The sequence below is a fragment of the Schistocerca serialis genome, chromosome 1 (genome assembly GCF_023864345.2).
Source record: "Schistocerca serialis cubense isolate TAMUIC-IGC-003099 chromosome 1, iqSchSeri2.2, whole genome shotgun sequence".
Taxonomy (NCBI): domain Eukaryota; kingdom Metazoa; phylum Arthropoda; class Insecta; order Orthoptera; family Acrididae; genus Schistocerca; species Schistocerca serialis.
This window is the reverse complement of record NC_064638.1, coordinates 484,633,788-484,658,675: the sequence shown is the minus strand read 5'-3', so window position 1 is coordinate 484,658,675 and position 24,888 is coordinate 484,633,788. Positions and strand designations below refer to the sequence as shown.

Sequence of the window (24,888 nt, the reverse complement as noted above, 5' to 3'; positions counted from 1 at the left end):
ACTATAGCACAGATTACGTAAGTTAACAAAATTTACTTTTTCTCCTTACACAGTCCACCCACAGCACACATACGAGTCTGTTGCGCTTTGTCCCGTACAGTGCTGATGATAAAAGTGAGACATATGCGTAACAAATGCTAAATGTCTCAAGAAAATATCTTCTCCAAGTCGTAGATAATACCCTGCAGTAGTCCAGAAACTGCTTCACTACTCGTTTCGAAAAAGAAATGAAATAACTGACAGCACGACCCAGCAGTAAGAACATAAGGCTACTATAGAGCTGCACACAACATTATTATTATTATCTTTCCTTTCTCAGACCTTAGGTCTGGTTCGGAATGAAAGTGACGCGGACCTTGATCAAGCGTCACTTCGTTTTAACTGTACGGTATATGCTACATTGCGTTTAGGAACTTTCGGGTAATTGAACATGTATCAATAATTACGGATTTCTGAAGTTGTATATATAAGTTTGGATGTAGCTGTATTGCATTGACGTACTGGTGGATATTGCGTGGTATGACTCCTGTAGTTGAAAGTATAATTGGTATAATGTCAACTTTATCCTGATGCCACATGTCCTTGACTTCCTCAGCCAGTTGGATGTATTTTTCAATTTTTTCTCCTGTTTTCTTCTGTATATTTGCTGTATTGGGTATGGATATTTCAATTAGTTGTGTTAATTTCTTCTTTTTATTGGTGAGTATGATGTCAGGTTTGTTATGTGGCGTTGTTTTATCTGTTATAATGGTTCTGTTCCAGTATAATTTGTATTCATCATTCTCCAGTACATTTTGTGGTGTATACTTGTATGTAGGAACGTGTTGTTTTAAAAGTTTATGTTGTAAGGCAAGCTGTTGATGTATTATTTTTGCGACGTTGTCATGTCTTCTGGGGTATTCTGTATTTGCTAGTATTGTACATCCGCTTGTGATGTGATCTACTGTTTCTATTTGTTGTTTGCAAAGTCTGCATTTATCTGTTGTGGTATTGGGATCTTTAATAATATGCTTGCTGTAATATCTGGTGTTTATTGTTTGATCCTGTATTGCAATCATGAATCCTTCTGTCTCACTGTATATATTGCCTCTTTTTAGCCATGTGTTGGATGCGTCTTGATCGATGTGTGGCTGTGTTAGATGATACGGGTGCTTGCCATGTAGTGTTTTCTTTTTCCAATTTACTTTCTTTGTATCTGTTGATGTTATGTGATCTAAAGGGTTGTAGAGGTGGTTATGAAATTGTAGTGGTGTAGCCGATGTATTTATGTGGGTGATTGCTTTGTGTATTTTGCTAGTTTCTGCTCGTTCTAGAAAGAATTTTCTTAAATTGTCTACCTGTCCATAATGTAGGTTTTTTATGTCGATAAATCCCCTTCCTCCTTCCTTTCTGCTTAATGTGAATCTTTCTGTTGCTGAATGTATGTGATGTATTCTATATTTGTGGCATTGTGAACGTGTAAGTGTATTGAGTGCTTCGAGGTCTGTGTTACTCCATTTCACTACTCCAAATGAGTAGGTCAATATTGGTATAGCATAGGTATTTATAGCTTTTGTCTTGTTTCTTGCTGTCAATTCTGTTTTCAGTATTTTTGTTAGTCTTTGTCTATATTTTTCTTTTAGCTCTTCCTTAATATTTCTATCATCTATTCCTATTTTTTGTCTGTATCCTAGATATTTATAGGCATCTGTTTTTTCCATCGCTTCTATGCAGTCGCTGTGGTTATCCAATATGTAATCTTCTTGTTTAGTGTGTTTTCCCTTGACTATGCTATTTTTCTTACATTTGTCTGTTCCAAAAGCCATATTTATATCATTGCTAAATACTTCTGTTATCTTTAGTAATTGGTTGAGTTGTTGATTTGTTGCTGCCAGTAGTTTTAGATCATCCATGTATAGCAAATGTGTGATTTTGTGCGGGTATGTTCCAGTAATATTGTAACCATAATTTGTATTATTTAGCATGTTGGATAGTGGGTTCAGAGCAAGGCAGAACCAGAAAGGACTTAATGAATCTCCTTGGTATATTCCACGCTTAATCTGTATTGGCTGTGATGTGATATTATTTGAATTTGTTTGGATATTAAGTGTAGTTTTCCAGTTTTTCATTACTATGTTTAGGAACTGTATCAATTTAGGATCTACTTTATATATTTCCAATATTTGTAGTAACCATGAGTGGGGTACACTATCAAAAGCTTTTTGGTAATCGATGTATGCGTAGTGTAGCGACCTTTGTTTAGTTTTAGCTTGATATGTCACCTCTGCATCTATTATCAGTTGCTCTTTACATCCCCGTGCTCCTTTGCAACAGCCTTTTTGTTCTTCATTTATAATTTTGTTCTGTGTTGTATGTGTCACCAGTTTCTGTTTAATGACTGAAGTTAATATTTTGTATATAGTTGGTAGGCATGTTATGGGGCGATATTTAGCTGGGTTCGCTGTGTCTGCTTGATCTTTAGGTTTCTGATAAGTTATTCCACGTGTAAGTGTATCAGGGAATGTGTATGGGTCTGCAATGTAACTGTTAAATAATTTAGTTAGATGTGAATGTGTTGCGGTGAACTTCTTTAACCAGAAATTTGCTATTTTATCATTTCCAGGGGCTTTCCAATTGTGAGTAGAATTAATTGCTTGGGTGACTTCATGTTGCAAAATTGTCACTTCAGGCATTTGTGGTATCATCTTGTATGTGTCTGTTTCTGCTTGTATCCACCGTGCATGCCTGTTATGTTGTACCGGGTTTGACCATATGTTGCTCCAGAAGTGTTCCATGTCTGTTATGTTTGGTGGATTGTTTATTTCAATGTGTGTGTTATCTATTGTCTGGTAAAATTTCTTTTGGTTTGTGTTGAATGTTTGGTTTTGTTTCCTTCTATTTTCACTTTTTTTGTACCTTCTGAGTCGTTTGGCGAATGCTTGTAATTTCTGCTTCTTTTCGTCTAATTGCTCTGTCGCTTCTTGTTGTGAGATTTTACCTAACCTTTTTCGTTTTTTTTCCGAGATTTCATTTCTTATAAATTGTGTTAGCTGTCCGATGTCTTTTCTCAGTTTTTCTATTTTGATCTGTAGCCTGTGTTGCCATGCTGGTTTTGTGGGTTTCTTCTGTGTGTTGGTTGGTTCTGATCTCTGCCTAGTGTGTATATTTAGTGTAGTGAGTGCTCCTATATATACCAGTAGTTGTAACTCTTCCATAGTTGTGTTTTCATTTATTTTGTTGTGTATGATTGTGTTGATAGTTTTTATTGTTGTTTCGACTTGTGGGTTATTTGGTGGTCTATGTAAGAATGGTCTAATGTCTGTATTTGTGTCTTTGTATTCTATATATGTTAGCTGAAATTTTTCTTCTATATCTAATATCTGTGTCACTTTGTGTTCTATTTGTGCTTGTTCTGGTGGCTGCCTTAAGATTTCGTTTTCCTCTGATTGTTTAATTGGTGCGTGTTGTTCTTTGTTTGTTTGCTCTGGGATGTTTGAGTCCATTACTGTATTTTCTTCTTCTTCTGATTGCATATTATTTTGTTCCAGTATTTGTTGTACTTGTTGTTTGATGTTATCTAATTCTGACTGGGGTATCCTGTTATTTTTTATTATTACACGGATCTGATCAGCTAGACATTGTTCTGTTAAAAATTTTAATTCTGGGTATCTGGTAATAAATGTTGTGTATACTTGTGATCTGTATCCAGTTGTGTTGGTTCCTAGGTTTGTTGCTTGGTAATAACAGAACATGAGGTGTCGATTAACTTCATCTGACCATCTCATCCTCTGTCTTTGTTTTCCTTCTAGGGTGGTTGCAGGAAGCATATCCTGCAAAACACCTCTATTTGGATTTAAATCATTTTCCAGTTGGCTAGCAGTGTCGTTACCATTGTGGGCGGGCATAGGGTTCAAGCGTCGTCCCCGACCATGACGGCGCTTGTCCGAGGCTTCATTAGTTCTGTCCTTAACCAACTAATCACACTAAAAGGGGGGTTAGCCCTATTAGTGGTTTGTTCTTTTCGTCGCCTTTTACGACTGGCAGAACATACCGGAGGCCTATTCTTTTCCCGGGCCTCCACGGGATAATTATTATTATTATTAGTATTACTAACAATCTGAAGTTCAGAAGTAAGGAGTGCAGCAGTAAAGTGACTTACGAAGAACATAGTGCACACATTTTAAATGGGGTTGCAGTGTGCAGGTCAAGCATATGCTGCATTGGAGAGGAGTAATGCAGGGGAAGTATGTTTTGTAACACATATCTAAGCTCACAGTGGACAGTTAGCTTCCTTATCTGAGGAGAAGTTGTAAGGAGCACTTACAATGCACCACGAATTTCTTCGTCATTCATTCTAACACACACACACACACACACACACACACACACACACACACACACACACACACACAAAGTAAATATCATTCATCTTTCATCATTTAAAAAATAAAAGTGTTTCAAGAAAAGGCTTTCATTCTACTGTTCAGTTAGGTGCTAAATTTCATAGTAACGTGGGGGTGGGGGTAATGGCTAATGTCCGATTGGACTCAAGGGATAATGATCTACGAAAGATTGGCATCCACTGCTCTAGTATATAAAACTATACTATTGTTCCCTCATAAAAGCTATTTCCTTAGGAGCGCTTATCGTCGACGTAGAGTAAAAGCTGGTGAGGGTTTATACGGAATCCTCTCCTTCATTCTCAACTTAGAGAATGAGCGGCTGAACATAAACACGGTCGTACTTCTCTTGTAGATGATCAAAGTGAAGGCTATTCCGAAAGAGCAACCACGGATTAAAACGTCGACGGAGTGCTTAGTGTAGCATCTGACGATATCGATTAAGGTTGTCTGAACCACCTGACGCCACGGGCGTGGTCGGAGTGCGATGTGCACCTAGTCTGTGGAAAACATGTTTTGAAAGTCCTCTTCTAGTCTTTCTTTTCTTAAGCACGGAAACAGTCTAAATATTCCGCCTTCCGTCTCTGGTGGCTGACACTCGCCATTATCAAACCTTCGTTCTACAAAGCCTTCATTGTGAGGTGTCCTCTCTAATATCTTTGGAAACGTGCGTTGGGAGGCTAGTCTAAACAATCTCCCGACGGGAACTTTTTAAACTTCGTCTCCGATAATTTCTCACGCAGAACTGATATACCAAGATTTCAGTAAGTTATTGATGATGAATTCCAACTACAGCACAGCCCGACTAAGTAAATTTGAACAGCATGCTGCTAGGTAAACCTACATAAAAATAACTGTCCTGTTTAGTATATTGATCTACAAACTGATATTAGCTACAGTTGACTACACTTTTAATTAGTAACTGCTTCGATACTACAGCGACACAGACGCGACAGTAGTGAGCGGGATGCTGTAATAAATAAGAAGTGAAACGAATCTACTGTCAGACGAAACATGTTTAGAGCGGATCGCACAATACGCAATTTCGGTAACAATACAGGAGCAAAATGAAGATTACTCAACATGGTAGGGAAATGCTTATATCTAAAAGAAGAATTTTTTCCGACAAGTCCCATTTTGTGTCAACGCAACGCGTTTCTAGCGAGCAGATCCATCTGAGAAATGTGATACTGTAGGGTCTGAAAGATGCCCATCTGCAGCAGGCACAACCTCTTCCCAGCCTGAAGACTTTTTAACCACGAGCTTACATGCGGAAGATTAAGTTGAATCTACCACAGATTTGTTCTTCAAATCACTCAGTTTCTTCCATTCACTCTGTGAGTCTGTAAAAGTACTGAAGTAAGACGAGTACGTTTTCCCTACAACGCTATCCAGGCCTCTCGCGAGGTTATTTATCAATCAAGCCTGTCGACAAAACGTACCTAATATTTATCTATTATTGTTTAAAGTAAAATGTATAGCATTCTTTCTTCTGATATGCCTATGGTTATTAGTTACGTAATGAGCCCCCGTTGTGTTTTTTAGACTTTATGTGCGATACATGCACATATCAAGCATCAAAATGAGCCAAGTGCAGTTTTACTTATTATTAAAGAAATTGCGTTAAATATAGAACGAGTGTTGGCTAAGACAGATTCAAATAAAAATCCGAAACGATGGTATCAATCACAAAACAGGGTTCACAGGTCATACTGACGAGCATGAAACATGGAGCAAATTCTGCCAACGGCGAACGTAGATCTCGGGCTGTGCAGCAGATCAACGAACTAGTTATGACAAGAGAGTTCATTAACGTTTATTTCGTATCCACAGTCGTTGACTTCGCCAATTCACAATCAAATCGTCGCCTAACTTAACGTAGATCTTGGGCTACGCTACAAATCAGTGACATCACAACGAAGACGATATTGTCAAATTCCCTACCGAGTACTTTCTCGATGTTTTTATTTGAGAATGCGATTTCGAAGCATATTTAAACAATATTACGGTTCGTCCATTAGAACAAAATACAGCATTACTACTTCAAAAACCACATTGAATTACCCCGCAGGAAAGTTGACACTTGCGTTATTACGCAGCTTATATCAAGAAAAACATTTCGTTGGTATCAACACCATATCAGTACCAGATCTAGAAATTTTCACCTTGCTCTCGTAAGTGCAATAACGGATATGTGATGACGACGCAAAATTGTAACAGGCCTTCAACTGCAAAAGACGTCGCAACCGTATCCGAGGTTAACGCGGGACTACTCAAATCATTTCGAACATTGTCATTAGTTTCCGCGGAATTCCACACTGGTAACATGGAAACATCTCAAACACCAACTTGGGCTGCAGCAGCAATTACCAGCGCACATGGCGTCGCGTAATGAAGCCGCATCGCGAACGGCATAGATAATTGCGTGGCGATTTCGAAGTCACCAATCGTTGCCGGTAGCCAGCCAAGGTGGTCGGAAGGCCGGATACGATGACTGCCTGACAGATGGCGCTGCCACCAACGTGACAAGAAAAGGGAAGAGGCGGAAGGAAGGTCTTGCGTGCCCGGCGCGTGTCACGGGGACTCAACAGCAGGGGCCTTGGCGACTCAATAGCTATAAACAACAAACAGCCCCTCCCCGCCCAGGCGGCAGGCGTGAGCGCACATGTGCTAGCGTCGACGAGAAGGGGGGCCTACACCGCTAGCGCTAGTTTCACAAGAATTCAGATAGCAGTGCCATTTTCCTGTACGTCTCTTATCCAATATTCATTTATTATACAAGTATTGTCTTCACGTCTGATGACAAAATATGAAAACGGCAGAAATATTATATATTCTGTAGTAGTTCAAACTAACATGCATTCATAAACATTACTGTAAATTCCCTCTGCCCACTCCTCTCCCCCCTGCGATTTCTACACGGCGGGCGCGACGATCTATGAAACCAAAGTCCATCCTTTGGCCACTGAAAATTAAGAAAGACTTATATGATGAAAGATTTATATGAATCAATAACACAAAATGCCGCCCAGTGTGGCCGAGCGGTTCTAGGCGCTTCAGTCTGGAACCGGGCTGCTGCTACGGTCGCAGGTTCGAATCCTGCCTCGGGCATGGATGTATGTGATGTCTTAGGTTAGTTAGTTTAAGTAGTTCTAAGTTCTAGTGGACTGATGACATCAGATGTTGAGTCCCATAGTGCTCAGAGCCAATAATACAATATGTTTATTTTTTGAGTAGAAGTTGTAGAGTCCCAAGACGAGAGAAGATCCCAAATAAAGAAACCGTGAAGCGAATAAAAGCTGCCATGTAAATCTCCGTGATGTGGGAAAACAGCGTTTAAAATGGAATGGGTATGCGGTGAGATTAGGGGATGAACGACGGCCGAAAGAAGTACTATGCTGGCAAACTCCACACAAGAGAAAAAGACGAATGCCCTGTGCAGAAAGGAAAAATCAAGTGCAGGCGGATACGTAACGAAGACATTTGAAAGAAGATTTATACAACAATCCAGAGGCTTCGATACGATGTTACGAGAAACGGCCTAAAGAGCCGTAGCTGTAGATGATGATGATGATGATGATGATGACAATAATATAGCGGCGATAACTCTGATGCAAAGGTCCTTGTGTTTTCGCCATCATCTGTTCCTCGCCGTCATCTCCTACACAAAAAACCTAGTTATCAACCGTGTAACAGGTGTACTCTTGTTACAGTCTAAAAAAGCAATTCATTAAAAATTGTGCATATCTTCTTATTTTTTTTTCTAGTCCTTCCTACTTAATGAGAGTACATTCAAGAATTAAATGAAAGTGTATCGTAAACGAGCACTTTTGTAGATATATTGCTTTTTCAGTAGAATTTTTCCGGGAAATAGCATTTGGCACTGTTTGCCCATCGTATTAACACCGTAATTACTTCTCATACCCATTCGAGTGATCAGTGTACATCCGTCGTAATTACTAGTGATTTACGTCTGATTTTACAAGAAGATTAAAGATACATACTACGTCTTCTCACATACATCTTGAGAATTGACGAAGACAGTAAAATCATAAACACTGGAGTTCATAAGTGAGGTCGTTTATAGTGGATCTTCCTGCGCACCTTTTGCGAGTGGGATATGGGGAAATGAAGAGGTAACCAAAACACACCCCCTATTTGCGGAGTACAACTGTAAATGTAGATTTAGATTATTATAACTATTTATCGGATCTTTTGATGTCCTTGTTCGTTTTAGGCTGAATTTGGTCATGACCCTCAGTCATTGCGTAATATTTATTATTTGTTGTGTTTTCGTGACACATTGCAAGAGTGGCACGAGAACTTGACATTTTCCTACTAGCGATCTCCAACAAGAGTATCTGAAAGCATAAAGGTTAGATTTTAGAATACGTGAACAAAGAAAAAGCCTACACTGTGCATAACCTGTTTTTAATTAAAGTTATTCCAAAAATGAAAATGTCGGACCTACTGAACGAGAAAAATGCTTTTGGATGGTGTTTGTCAGGAAGAAAACAATATGCAAAGAATAACGTAAAAGAGCCTATTTACTGCCTTTTATATACTGTTTGTATGATATATTTTCTCGCGGAAATAAATGTATACCAACATCTACTAAGAAATTTGCTTTTGTCATTAATAAATTTTTTATTGTCATTTCTGAATTTTAAAACCATATTTGATGTCCGAAATTGGCTGTCAGATGATTTTTTTTTTTACAGATGAACTTTATTCCATCATGTATTACGTTACTGCCAGTTTCGACCTGTAGCCACTTTCAAATGTAGTTGTTTCGTTGCTATAATAACTTCACTGTCATCGTTCGGGTGCCTAATTGCACAGCAAGCGGCACTCATACGACACGGAATTTTTGGCGCTCACGTGTAAACAAGAGTAACCAGAGAAGCAAGACTAAGTACAGAAATAATACGCCAGGGGCGCTGCAGTACACTCACTTGTAACCGGTAGGCGGTCGAAACAAGAAAGTCACTCATCTAAAGAGGGCTTTACATCCCTTAATTTATGGTCAAAAGACTACGTTGTCCAATCCATGAATCTGCGCGAATTGTAACTGTAAACCTCTAGAACCGGTTGACTGCGTACTCGAAAGAACTGGTCGCAAAGTTCTGGAATTAGTTGAGATTTCTCTTCTTCCTCCTGCCGCCTGTGAAAGCTCCTGTAAATGAAAAAAACTTTGCTGTCAGATTTGCTGTTTACTACCCAGAGAAATGCCAAACACGCACACAAACCAAACAAATTCCTCAAATGTAACACGTTCACGCAGTCGCTGAGAATTGTGTTTCTCGCTGTGGGGCGACGCGCGTATTCAAATGCCCCAGGCTTTGAATGTCACGAACTTTTACTCTGAAAGTGGTAGAAGTCGTTTCTTTCTTTTTTTTCCTACTAATCACAAATTATGTGATACCTCATTTATTCAGAAAGCTCTCTCGTTGAAGGGTCACACAAAATTGTATCCAAGCTGTTCGTGGCGCCTGGCTTATAGGTAATACATCATACATTTTTGTATTGCTGGTAGCATAATTGGTAGAGTCGAGCGTGAGCCATCGGTGGTACACGCTGGCCGATGGGAGGATATAGAGTGAGCCACTGGTGGTACATCCCGGCGTGTACATGTTAACCTCTCTTTTCAAGCAGATGTTAAACTGTGAATACTATTTCGCGAAGTATTTTGAAACCATAGTGAGCACTGTACGCGATGCGAGGCAGGATACGATAGCGCTTCGATTTCTGCTCTAGTTTCCATACCTATGAAACATATTCTGGTACACACTCTTCATCCCACCTGGTCTCTCTTCAGTTTCTTGTGCAACGGCCAGAACTCGTGCCTCTGTCTCTACAGGAGTCTCGCAGCAAGGCAGACGTTAAGTGACGTCAGGTAACTGTCTCACGCAGTACACATCATCCTGTCTACCATACTGCATACCAGGACAAGCAACTCAAATTACAATGAAATGAATACCCCTAGCTGCATACAGGCGTTGATGTAAGTCTATGGGGACAGTTGAAAATGTGTGCCCCGATCGGGACTCGAACCCGGGATCTCCTGCTTACATGGCAGACGCTCTATCCATCTGAGCCACCGAGGACACAGAGGATAGTGCGACTGCAGGGACTTATCTGTGGCACGCCTCCCGTGAGACCCACATTCCCAACTTACTGTCCCGCACTATATTCAAAGTGCCCCTGCTCATTATACTCATTACTCGCGGCTTTTTGCCGATTCCCGTAAGAGTTCGGGCACTGTTTGTGCATCTGCACAGAAGAAGATGGTCAAATGGCCGGTGAGCCTTAAATATATACATGAAGATGGCATCTGTTCTTTCGGACATGTCCGAAAGAACAGATACCATCTTCATATACATACAAGCAAATCGACTTTTTTCTTTCCCTCAACAGACGTGGACGCGTTACACATCTGAACCGAAACAGTCGTACAACGCAAACGATACGTTTCCTAACTTGGGTTCCTAGTCAAAATGTTTTGTACGCAATACTCCCTGCAAATCCGAGAAGTTTGTAACGGAAATTTCCGAACACCCTGTAGATAAAGTTCTGGCAAGCAACTGGCTATTTTTTGACAAACGCGTGCGTAAACGGTCAGTCTAACTTATCAAACCGACCGTCGATGAACATCTCTCTCAAACACAGTCTATCTGACAAACAAGCAAACAAAGCAGCGCACTGCCAAGTAATCTGACAAACGAGTGAAGTCAGACAAATCGAGTGATCGTTTACAGGAATCTCAAGGCTGGTACTTGGGAGGCGCTTACTCACCAGCGCGAGGAACTTGAGGAGAGCGCGGTCGTCCTCGGGCGCCGCGTCCGAGCCCGGCTGTCGCCCGGACGAGCCATCGCCGCCGCTACTGCTGCTGCCGCCGCCGCTGCTGCTGCTGCCACCTCGGCGCCAGCGGCGGAATGCGTTCAGCGCCGTGGGCCCGGGCGACGCTTGTCGCCAGAAGTCGCTCACATCCGCAGCCTGCAATCATAGAAATACATCATCAATCGTCTGCTGCTTGACACGCTTATGTCGATTAAATATCTAGGCGTAACGTTGCAAAGCGACATGAAATGAATCGAGCGCGTGAAGGCCGTTGTAGGGAAGGCGAATGGGCCACTTCGGTTTAACTTGTGCGACCCATTCTTGAGTACTGCTCGAATGTTTGGGATCCGTACCAAGACGGGTTAAAGGAGAAGACATCGAATATTACGGAAATGCTGAGTGAATTCAAATGGGAATCCCCGGAGGAAAGAGACGTTCTTTCCTCAAAATTCTGTTGAGAGACTTTGTGTAACAGGCATCTGCGACGGACTGCACAATGATTCTACCGCCACCAATGTACATTTGCGAAAGGACCGCAATGACAATGTAATTGAATAATTGAAATCTGGGCTGATACGGAGGCATACAGAAAGTCGTTTTTCCCCTCGCTCCATTTGCAAGTTGACCAGAAAAGGAAAAGACTAGCAGTAGTGCAAGATACCCTCTGTCATGCACCGTGTAGCGCCTTGCAGAGTATGTACGTAGTTGTGGAAAAGTCTGATCTTTTCCTTGCGCCTTTGTCCCGCATCGGCGCAGGGTTCGCAAGCTTATTTACGTACTCGGCGTGTTTAATTTAAGAACGGAATATGCGTACCCTAATTGCATGCGTCATGTGAAATTGAGCGAAAGTTTACTAAATGTATTCGAATCGTGTAACTGAAGCGGGACTTGAGAAACAGCCCAGTATTCACCTAGTGGAATGAGCGAAACTGCCTAAAAACCATGTCCTGGCTGGCCGGCACATCAACCCTCGTTCTTAATCGCCGGGCGGATTCGATCTGGGCCGGCGCTGTAACACGCACGGCTATCCGGGTATGTTGGATGTAGGACTGTATGATACACTCTGATTATTGACAAAGTTCCAATTTTAACACAAAATTTTGTACAAGTGGTAAACCAAAGCTCGGAAGTATTTGAAGAACGTCATATTCCAACCGTTAAAACAGCTGCCGATAAACAATTCTTTATTAACAACATGTTTCGATCTTCGGATAATCTTCAGGTATCTTAAAGTTATTTCTAACAGCTTAAATAGCAATATTGAAACCGTGGTGTCAAACAACATAAAAGCCCTCCTGCGCCACTGGTGTCAGTTTGTATCACATCTTCCTTCCCACAGTCAAATTTGTTGAATGAAGGTGACATTTTTCCACTTACGCTTTGTCAAAAAAGTTCGTAACGACAGAGTAGTTTCGGACTTAAAATGCCGTTTTCGAATGTGTGCCCAGAACAAGGTGCCATACGAACGAAAATGGTAGCGAAGGCATACGATATCCTACCAATCGTGTTGGTTTGATAGATACTTGCGACGCTCAAGAAGCCTTAATTGCACATACTATCGACACAGTTTCAGCTCAAAAACTGGCCACAGCCACTCCACGGGGCTATGCAAGTATGTCCAGAGCAAGGTACAAGGCATGAAGGACTATGCGCCCGTAGTACACGAGCCACTGCATTAATCGTCACCGCCTTTGCTCTTCGCATCATGTTGAACTTCAGTATGCCTTTCTTTTATGTCGTGTGCCTTGATCTTGGTCATATCTGCATAGCCCAGTGGAAACGCTGTGGCGAGATTCTGGGTGAAAATATGAAGTTCCTTAAACTCTTGATATCTGCCGTCTTTCCTTTCCTCAAATGTAACGTGTATTTTTTATTTGTATGATGATTCCGACTCGCTGACACGATTATTATTAGTATCATTAACAAAAACGTTACAAAACTAAACTCAAGCGATGTTTATAATTAAATATAGGTACATAATATAGTTATCATGAACACATCCTTAACTTATTACTACCTGTCTACATTCTGACAAGAAAATTTTCTTCCACTTCTTGGATACGACTTCTCTGCTACTGTGTTAACGGAAAGAGAAATTGCGTCTTTGTTTTATCCCATGAACCACCCAACTACAGTTACAATAACACAACTTTCGATATGGGAAAATAAAACACTGCCAGTTGTAAAAGTGCGTGTTCATTCTCCAAGTCTGTAGGCAACCTGATTCAGAAGCCACGGGCACAATAGGAGACTGCCTAGCCAGCTCCGTGAGAGCGGCACAAAGAAGCTAGCGAGACGAGAGGACGCAAGCTGACGAGTACCGTTCCCGGCGCCGCGATTTCTGCGCCACCAGTTCCAATGAAGAGACGGACGTCAGGGAACGTTTTGGTTGAGTCACGTACGCTTGCAGTTCCACGAAAAGCCGCACTAAATTTCATCGCATTTGATTGCCTGTGCTTGAAAGGGGCAGTACAGGTTACCGCTTCACGGCGTGCAGGTGTTCACGTACCCGCAATGTATATGACATCCGGTTAGCTTCTATTAATGAACTTAGACGAGTCAGACGCTAGTAATTTGTAATTTCAATTGCAGCACATTTCAATTTCTGTTTAGGTCGCACAAGGAGTGTCTGAGTGGCTACTATGTAATGTAATAAGTACACAAATGGGGGAATGTACGTGGATATCTAATACCTGACGAACACGTTCCACTTTAAGCTCTTCGTGCCAGTCAAGTGTGTTCCTGCGACAGACAAAAACCTCGTTCATTATATATTCAGTACCCTTGTCCGTACGTATATCTCCGTTTTCTACATAGTTTGTAATTTCGTTCCACAAGCTCTCACACTAATGCATACAGTGTCATAAAAACTAGTCCATCCCGTTCTTAATTGGCTGATTTAATTTCTCTACTTGCCCCCTCCCCCCTTCTCTTCTCTCTTCCCTCCGATGGTACTGAATCAGTCTATGCATATTTCAACAAATCGCGTTTGTCGTTTTTTGCTTCCAAGATATTACCGGCCGAGGAGACGACTGTTTTGAAAAATTTCCAACATTTCTTGTCATATTTTGGCCTATCCTACAGAAAATAGCCCACTTCTTCTTAGAATACAAGACTCTTACTTTCCCTAAAACACACACACACACACACACACACACACAGGATGGAGAAAAATTCGTGCACTCTGACTTCGCAGCGCGATTCCTCACATACTGACAATACAAAAATGTCTCGCACAAAATTCCGTCCTGTGCGTATTTCGGCCAGCAAATGGACGTTAAAGATTGGCAATGTGGTAACACTGTAATCACATGTACGGTAACTACTTCGGTCAGCAGACAGAGCAGTGCTGTGCAGTTGGTGCAATGAACAGTGTTTTGGGTAGGCATGCAGGAGGTCGAGAGTTCGATTCTCGTTTGAGGCATGTTTGTTTTTATTTGCTGAAAGTAGTCAGCGTGGTACGGTATCGGGCTTCTTAATCGTCATTCAACGATTACAGTGGGTCTTCCACAAAACATTTGCAATTACGTACTATAAACACAGAAATTGACGTTTTCATTGGTCAGCTTTTCAAGAAGCCTTTTGTACGTCGTGGACGCGAATTGTCTCGCGCCGCTGCATCAACTAGATTCCAAACCTGTTTTCTGGGTACTCTCCCCCAATGGTCCCTTCGAAATTATTTTCAAAGGACGTTTCTAGCCATACTGATGATGTGAGGCCCTAACGGATAACAAGAATAACAGTATTAATCGATAGGATCACAGCAGTTTGGTCTCTTAGGAATTCACACACATTTACATTTACATGCACAGCACTACTGTTCTATCCTGACAGAGGTAGTTACCGTACACAAGATTACAGTGTTGCCAGATTGCCGATCTTTAACGTCCATTTACTGCCCGAAATATGCGCAAGACGAAATTTTGCGAGAGATTTTTATACTGCCAATATATTAGGAATTGCGCTGCGAAGTCCGAGTGCGTGAATTTTTCTTCACCCTGTATACTCTTCTGTACTGTAGTGCCTGCGAACCGTAACAGACGTACAAAAGCAAAGAAAGAACTAAAACAATAAACAAATGCTACTATGGGCCTGGTTATGTTCAGAAGCTGCCTCATCCAATCGATATTCATCAGGATTGTGCCACTCAACCTTTCATGCCGCTGACTGCTAAACAAAGATTGAGGGTAGAGATTTTCGACAGTATCTTTCCCTAAGCGCGCTCTAAGAAATGAGGTTGCTAATGGTAGTAACCAAATCGATATAAATCGAATGGTGTTGACCGTTACTGACTCCATCGCGGTGGCTGCAAAATGTAGCTAGCAAACAGCGTTGTGTTTAATGGACCTGAATGTCAGTGAAGAGGTCTATTTCAAACTCTGCCACATATAACAATTTAGCGATTGTGAACTCTTCGCATCACTTTCCCTTTCGTGGACGCAGACTCGCTAAACACAGTGTTGCTTACTAGTGAAATAGAAAGAAATAAATAGCGGTCAGCATAGCTCGATTTCCATCGATTCATCTACCCCCATACACCACCTCGCTGAGAGTCCTTCCTACAGCGCGTATAGTCGCCTCCGTAACAGAGGTCCCTAACGCACGTAGCATAATATTACTCGACCCTGATGTGGCTACTTAGGACCCTAGTCTGGGAAGGAATTTTCGTCAATACGTTTTGGCCAGCAGTGAGAGTACATGTTGGACACTGCCCAGCAAACTGTGTCCGACTATCTCAGGGAGAGAGGATGTGTTGGCCGTCCAATCTCTGCGTTAAGTGGAGGCATTAAGTTCGGCGGCTCCCTCGATGTTATGCGAGAGGAATAGGCCACGTGACGCTTCCTGTCTGCCAGCTAAGCAACACTTATATGTATATGAGAGAGTTACTTAGCTGACAGACAGGATCGCTCTCCCGCTTATGAAAGTGATAAGTAAATCAGTCGTCAACCTGAAGATTGTTTTGAACTCCGCAGTGCTTTACTAGGCATCGTCCTGTTGGAGGTATTACGTCGCTGCCTTCCTCCGACCTATGAAGTGACTTACCCAGCCAGATACAGGGAGACCTACAGTGTAACGTGTAACTCGGCATTTCTCCCATCAACAAACATTACCATACGTGTAACAAGTGACAACTGACACATTAAAACACTAGGATTGACCTGTGATCGCACTAGAAACCTGGGTAAATTAACTGCAATTCATGTTGGGTTGTCAGTTACTCCTAGTGTTCCACACTGTATTCTCATTTATGTTATTTTGGCGGACGATGATTTTATTGAAGCCCGCAACATATTAAATCGAAGTGTCTAAGCTACAATTGTTTTCGCCATTTAAATACCAACCTTTAATGGGCATCATCCAGATCCTTGAACTTCGGTTAATACGGATTATAATGGACACAAGATTGGTAGTAAGAGTGGCGCCAAGCCGCGCTTTTCACACTACTGGCCATTAAAATTGCTACACCACGAAGATGACGTGCTACAGACGCGAAATTTACCCGCCAGGAAGAAGATGCTGTGATATGTAAATGATTAGCTTTTCAGAGCATTCACACAAGGTTGGCGCCGGTGGCGACCCTACAACTTGCTGACATGACAAAAGTTTCCAACCGATTTCTCATACACAAACAGCAGTTGACCGGCGTTGTCTGGTGAAACGTTGTTGTGATGCCTCGTGTAAGGACTTTGATAAAGGTCGGATTGTAGCCTATCGCGATTGTGGTTTATCGTATCGCGACATTGCTGCTCGCGTTGGTCAAGATCCAATGACTGTTGGCAGAATATGGAATCGGTGGGTTCAGGAGGGTAATACGGAACGCCGTGCTGGACCCCAACGGCCTCGTATCACTAGCAGTCGAGATGACAGACATTCTTATCCTCATGGCTGTAACGGATCGTGCAGCCACGTGTCGATCGCTGAGTCAACAGATGGGGACGTTTGCAAGACGACAACCATCTGCACGAACGGTTCGACGACGTTTGCAGCAGCATGGACTATCAGCTCGGAGACCATGGCTGCGGTTACCCTTGACGCTGCATCACAGACAGGAGCGCCTGCGATGGTGTACTCAACGACGAACCTGGGTGCACGAATGGCAAAACGTCATTTTTTCGGATGAATCCAGGTTCTGTTTACAGCATCATGAAGGTCGCATCCGTTTTTGGCATCACGGTGAACGCACATTGGAAGCGTGTATTCGTCATCGCCATACTGGTGTATCACCCGGCGTGATAGTATGCGGTGCCATTGGTTGCACGTCTCGGTCACCTCTTGTTCGCATTGACGGCACTTTGAACAGTGGATGTTACATTTCAGATGTGTTACGACCCGTGGCTCTACCCTTCATTCGATCCCTGTGAAACCCTACATTTCAGCAGGATAATGCACGACCGCATGTTGCAGGTCCTGTACGGGCCTTTCTGGACACAGAAAATGTTCGACTGCTGCCCTGGCCAGCACATTCTCCAGATCTCTCACCAACTGAAAACGTCTGGTCAATGGTGGCCGAGCAACTAGCTCGTCACAATACGCCAGTCACTACTCTTTATGAACTGCGGTATCGTGTTGAAGCTGCATGGGCAGCTGTACCTGTACAAGCCATCCCAGCTCTGTTTGACTCAACGCCCAGGCGTATCAAGGCCGTTATTACGGCCAGAGGTGGTTGTTCTGGGTACTTATTTCTCAGGATCTATGCACCCAAATTGCGTGAAAATCTAATTACATGTCAGTTCTAGTATAATATACTTTGTCCAATGAATATCCGATTATCATCTGCATTTCTTCTTGGTGTAGCAGTTTTAATGGCCAGTAGTGTAAAACAACAGAAAACTGACAGCAAAGTGTGCAGGAGTGTAACAAGCTATATTGCATTAAGTTAGAAAGTGGAGGTTCATGTACCCCCCTCCCGTACCTAAGGCGGGCCGCCTGACATTCGCAAGCGATTACAGATTCTCCCAACAAGTTAGACACAAGTGGAAGGAAACTAATTAGGCTTGGGGTGATAGTGAGGTGTCGCGAACAGCAGTTCATGCGTGGCAGTTAGCACACACTTAACGGGCAGCCAGAAGCTTACGCAGCTTTGTCGCTGACGGCTGTACGAAAGTTTCGAGGAACGCACGCGGCTTCCCGGCCAGCGTGCGTCAAAGGGTGCTGACGAAACGTTTTGAATCACCGCCGCACTGCCAGCTAGGGTACGTGGTCGCCGGAAATGTCGATGGCGCGCCGCAAGACACTCGTCCGGCCTCCGCGCCGATAAGGCAGCCGCCGGAAGCGCGTACAGGCGGGCTGCGCGCTCGCGCCGCTGCTGCGCCGGTGCCGCAGCCATAACGATAAGCTGGCCTCGCCGACCACCAGCTGTACCAGACAGGGCGCGACAACGCACAGCTCTCGAGAGGACGGCGCCAGGGCCGAACAGAAGGGGTGACGAGATAGGCTCCAGACAAGGGCGCGGAAATTGACCAGAGAGAGAGAGAGAGAGAGAGAGAGAGAGAGAGAGAGAGAGAAAGGTGGGGGGACTAAGAAGAAGACGGTTTAAGAATTAACCGAGAGGAATACGCACAAGTTTGGTCACGACAAATTGACTTTTTTATTGGTGCTGCCACTGGCGGAAAATGTCAGCGTTAGTTTAAAGATATTCATTTGTCTTCGAGCGTTGCCAATACTTTCGAGTGTGTCAGTTCTACCTTCGCACAAGCATAAAACACGGGCAACTGCGCCAGTACTGAGGGAAGGACTCGGCGCTGCCTTCCCCTCACCGCTCATCCCCCGCGCGAAGGTTTAACTCCGTGATCGTCAAACCTTTTTGTTCAAAAGCCAATTCTGACGTTCTGAGGCGGCACCTACTGCCGTATATGTAGTGATCTTATTATTAATTAGTAACCTACATAAATTAGTATGTTACGAGCCACCAATGGACTAACTGGGGTAAGTTGGCCTCCGATCCCAAAGTACTGATCGTTGTTAAGGGAAAACGACAGTGACGGTCGAAACAACTCGATTTTTTTTTATTACGGAGTTAGACTATATATATGTATTGACGAACTATTCCCCAAAATATTATGCGCGAACTTCAAAAAGTAACGATACTGTGAGCGTTTGAAGCCGAGCGTGCACAACACTAAACGTCATTGCCACACGTTATAACCGATGCCATCACCCCTATTTATAACCGATTTGAGCAAACTTAATTTTGCTGGAGCGTTGTTTGGGCAGCTTTACTCAAAGTGTGACCGCAAGTTTATTTGGAGATACGCTCCAAAAATACAATCCAGCCGAAGCGAAACTGTCAACATTACTTCAAATTTGGCCGTATGAATATTAAATGTAGGCCATACCGCATTAATGCACGTGACTAGTGCCTTTCAAATCAAAATCGGCAATAAAATGCGCCAATTCTGTGAAAATAGAGACGCCATCGGCGATGCGCTCAGCGACGAAAAGGGCTCCGAGGACGAAAATGAAGGCTTATCAGGTCAAAGTAGCAGAAAGAGGCCATCCACTAGCTGGGGCGATAGTTATTATCGACCAGGCATCGATGATATCCCGTAAGTTTTAAGATTTCTCCCTTTTTTTATATGATAAATACTTATCGAAGTTTGAACACGTATTTCTCAAAATCATGTTTTTCGGCATTGTCGTCGTCATCGGTGAGCGGCTACTGAAGCAAATATGTTCTTTGACCGAAGATTTCGAGTTTTGCCGTTTTGCGTCGGCTGAGAAGAGGGCCGAGACGGTTTGAGCTAGTGCGCTTCGAAATATCTGAGGGAATAATAATTCAATGTGTAAATTGATCTCACATATATCACCCAATATCATAAGGCTAATTTCCAGTAGGAAAAAGATCTGTAGCTCATCTTGAAAAATGTGCACATGATAGCCCGCATCTCGTGGTCGTGCGGTAGCGTTCTCGCTTCCCACGCCCGGGTTCCCGGGTTCGATTCCCGGCGGGATCAGGGATTTTCTCTGCCTCGTGATGGCTGGGTGTTGTGTGATGTCCTTAGGTTGGTTAGGTTTAAGTAGTTCTAAGTTCTAGGGGACTGATGACCATAGATGTTAAGTCCCATAGTGCTCAGAGCCATTTTTTTTTTGTGCACATGATATTGCTGCAAAACACAGCAGAGATATAGGTACAGTGGAGCTAGTTGCCGAAATATTTACTTTACAGTTCCATGTGAAAAAGCTGACGACTAGTATTGTTCACTCGGCATGCCATTAGGGTATTATGAAAGGCTTTTCAATGTAAAGGATAAGATATGCTTATGCAAACAATGAAATAGCTTTCAGGATATTTATGACAGTGGAAAGCAGTATATTGTGAAAGCAGTTTTAAACAATCAGAGACGAGAAAAAAAAAATACTTAAGGTCGAGTATCGATGAAAGGTGACAGTCAAATTTAGCTGCACTGTCGGTTGAGTCCTACACATTTGCTCAACTTGACTTAAATGACGTAATAAGTAAGTTCACTTCGCTCAAAGCAAGGAACCGCTACGTAAAATTAAAATTAAAACACAATTCCTCAAAAGGAATACTTTCTCAACTCTTAAATTCTGACCCCTCGTCTTTTATTTCTAATTAATAACTTATGCATTATTAACAATTTACCATGATCAAATAAAATCTGTTCTTTATTGTACATCATACTAAAACAGTAGCTGCCGTAAAGAATATGGGAGAAGGGAGCGGGGGGAACACTAGCAGTTCTGCCAGAGGCAGAAGGTCAACCCGCTCTGGACGGGGCAGTGTCGCGATTCGCTGTCTGATACGATTCCACTACTAAAGAGGCCAGACGTGAATTCCTCCTCGGTACTTAACGCACTGATAATGATATGGGTGTTGTTGTTGTTGTGGTTGTTGTTGTCTTCAGTCCAGAGACTGGTAACATGCAGCTCTCTATGCTACTCTATCCTGTGCAAGCTTCATCTCCCAGTATCTACCGCAACCTACATCCTTCTGAATCTGCTTAGTGCTCTCGGTCTTCCTCTACGATTTTTATCCTCCATGCTGCCTTCCAATACTGAATTAGTGATCCCTTGAAGCCTCAGAACATGTCCTACCAACCGATCCCTTCTTCTAGTCAAGTTGTTCCACAAGCTCCTCTTCTCCCAATTCTATTCAGTACCTCCTCATTGCTTATGTGATCTACCCATCTAATCTTCAACATCACAATTAGAAAGCTTCTATTCTCTTCTTCTCTATACTATTTATTGTCCATGTTTCACTTCCATACATGGCTACACTCCATACAAATACTTTCAGAAAAGACTTCCTGACACTTAAATCTATATACGACGTTAACAAATTTCTCTTCTTCAGAAACGCTTTCCCTGCCATTGCCAGTTTACATTTCATATCCTGTCTACTTCGACCATCATCAGTTATTTTGTTCCCCAAACAGCAAAACTCATCTACTACTTTAAGTGTGTCATTTCCTAATTTAATTCCCTCAGCACCACCCGATTTAATTCGACTACATTTCATTGTCCTCGTTTTGCTTTTGTTCATATTCACCTTAAACCCTCCTTTCAAGACACTGTCCATTCCGTTCAAATGCTCTTCTAGGTACTTTGCTGTCTCTGACAGAATTACAATGTCATGGAAAAACCTCGAAGTTTTTATTTCCTCTCCATGGATTTTAATTCTCACTCCGATTTTTTTCCACTGTTTCCTTTACTGCTTACTCAATATACAGATTGAATAACATCGGCGATAGGCAACAACCCTGTCTCACTCCCTTCCCAACCACTGCTTCCCTTTCGTGCCCCTCGACTCTTATAACTGCCACCTGGTTTCTATACAAACTGTAAATAGCCTTTCGCTCCCTGTATTTCACCCCTGCCACCTTCAGAATTTGAAAGAGAGTATTCCAGTCAACATTGTCAAAAGCTTTCTCTAAGTCTACAAATGCTAGAAATGTAGGTTTGCCTTTCCTTAATCTATCTTGTGAAGGTCAGTATTGCCTCACGTGTTCCAACATTTCTACGGAATCCAAATTGATCATCCCCGGGGTTGGCTTCTAAGAGTTTTCCATTCGTCAGTAAAGAATTCGTGTTAGTATTTTGCAGCTGTGACTTATTAAACTAATAGTTCGGTAATTTTCGCATCTGTCGACACCTGCTTTCTTTGGGATTGGAATTATTATATTTTTCTTGAAGTCTGAGGGTATTTCGCCTGTCTCATACATCTTGCTTACCAGATGGTAGAGTTTTGTCAGGACTGGCTCTCCCAAGGCCATCAGTAGTTCCAACGGAATGTTGTCTACTCCCGGGGCCTTGTTTCGACTTAAAGCTTTCAGTGCTCTGTCAAATTCTTCTCGCAGTATCATATCTCCCATTTCATCTACATCTACTTCCTCTTCCATTTCCATAATGTTGTCCTCAAGTACATCGCCATTGTATAGACCCTCAATATACGCCTTCCACCTTTCTGCTTTACCTTCTTTCCTTAGCACTGGGTTTCCATCTGAGCTCTTGATATTCATGCAAGTGGTTCTCTTTTCTCCAAAGGTCTCTTTAATTTTCCAGTAGGCAGTATCTGTCTTACCCTTAGTGATATATGCCTCTACATCCTTACATTTGTCTTCTAGAAATCCCTGTTTAGCCATTTTGCACTCCCTTCGATCTCATTTATGAGACGTTTGTATTCCTTTTGTCTGCTTCATTTGCTGCATTTTTATATTTTCTCCTTTCATCAATTAAATTCAATATATCTTCTGTTACGCAAGGATTTCTACTAGTCCTCGTCTTTTTACCTACTTGATCCTCTGCTGCCTTCACTATTTCATCTCTCAAAGCTACCCATTCTTCTTCTACTGTACTTCTTTCCCCGTTTCTTGCCAATCGTTCCCTATTGCTAGGACCAAGAAAACTGGCCTCATGACCCGGAGGAACGGGACTCTGAACTCCTTCCGGCCTCCTAATCGTCAGTACTTTACTTAACCTCTAATTCTCCTGTTTCTCAGTTTTAGCTCGCGTGTGGCAGGCTCTGTTAACGAGAAACTTCTGCCAGTTAACGCGCCAATCTCATCAAAAATAGATGGTTCCGAATTTTTTAAAAAAAGAGCTGTAACATTATAAATACGAGAGAAGAAATGTGGGAAAGAAGGTCATTCAATTCGATGATAATTTCGGTATTTCTTTAGAGCGACTTGAAACACTCATGTTTGCAAACAGTGTTACATTATTAAATAACTATTACATATTTTATTAATTCTCATTTACAGAAATCGATGTAACCTATGTATAGGGAAAAAGCTGAAGAAGTGCATTTATTTGAAAGGGGAAATGGCGAAAAACACATGACTTTTCAATATCTAAGAACACACTGTGGAAGAGAAAAAGTTGCTTTTCACCACGCAGCTACTAAGTTTGTTTCTTTTTATACCAGTTTTAGGGCATTATAGCTCCATTTTCAATGCAGAAAATTCACATACTGCCGACACTATTGGTTCATACAGGGACCAGCAAATTAGACTTTTTTTTGTTTTAGTCTACAACAGAAATTTTATTTCGTGAAATGATCACAGGTTCCGGAAAGATCACTAGACCCAATTTCAATGGTTTAAGTAAGTTTGACAGCTGTAGCAGAGCTAATCCGTAGCAGGGTGCTTTTCTTGTCGGCAATTACCCAAACAGAAAAATCGCGTACGCCATCTATCAGTGAAATAGCCTTGCTGTGCAGCTGTTCATATTTTCATGGAATGTGCTTCTGAGTCGGAGATGCGGAATTAGTTCAGCATTTGCGTAGACAGTATTGTGCAGAAGGTCCTAAAAGACACATTCAAGTAGACTGCTGCACGAGGTCAATAGTCGTCAGTTCTAAGGACTGAATTTGATCCAGGTCTGTCTCACCTTTGACGCCTAATACGTTAAAGTAGTTGCAACATCCACTTTAAGGTAAAATCATGGAAGTCTATTCGTTAAATTCCTGTGTAACCGTATATTCAAATAACCGGAGGCCATCCGACAACCGTTACATAATGGGTAAGGCAAGGTCGTAGCACAATGGAGTGGCACACTCGATAACATTACGTTTCAGATGCTACATTTACAAGAGGAGTCCAAACTCGGTTTTTGTAAACCCATTTCCCAATGCCGCTTCGGACACGTCGTCTAAACACTGCAATACCGATTTTGGAAATCAGGTCCTAGCTGCTGGATTTCCTCTTTCAGAATCAATTTTCACTCCATTGCAAACACTCAGCCATTTTATCAGGTTGAAACTAGTTTTTATAATTGTCGGCTGAACTTGACGGAGTAACTGCAGCGTAGGACAAATAGAAATATTTAACTGAAGAGAAACGGCCATCAGAACAGCTGATTTCCATGGGCAATTTGTGCTAAAAATTGACAAAAATGGCTCTGAGCACTATGGGACTCAACTGCTGTGGTCATCAGTCCCCTAGAACTTAGAACTACTTAAACCTAACTAACCTAAGGACATCACACACACCCATGCCCGAGGCAGGATTCGAACCTGCGACCGTAGGGAAAAAAAAAATTGACAATTTATTTCAATGACTAGGATTTATAATCTGAGATTTTTCGCACTTGATGCAATTATCTGTGTTGAAATATCGTATGGAGAAAGCTTAAAAAATATTTCGTCCGGTCTTGATAAGATAAAGATATCAAAGAGGCCTTGCTTTCACTGTACAAAAATGTAAAATTA

At 42.2% G+C, this 24,888-nt stretch overlaps 1 protein-coding gene across 4 annotated transcripts in view; it reads right to left on the bottom strand.

The window, feature by feature from the left end:
• Positions 1 to 24,888, bottom strand: part of LOC126473698 (inositol-trisphosphate 3-kinase homolog) — a 503,381-nt gene that overhangs the window by 9,130 nt on the left and 469,363 nt on the right. For all 4 annotated transcript variants that reach the window (XM_050100947.1, XM_050100939.1, XM_050100963.1 and 1 more), the window contains one exon: positions 11,175 to 11,375. In XM_050100947.1, coding sequence (XP_049956904.1) covers positions 11,175 to 11,375 — 201 coding nt within the window. The remainder of the gene's footprint in view (positions 1 to 11,174; positions 11,376 to 24,888) is intronic.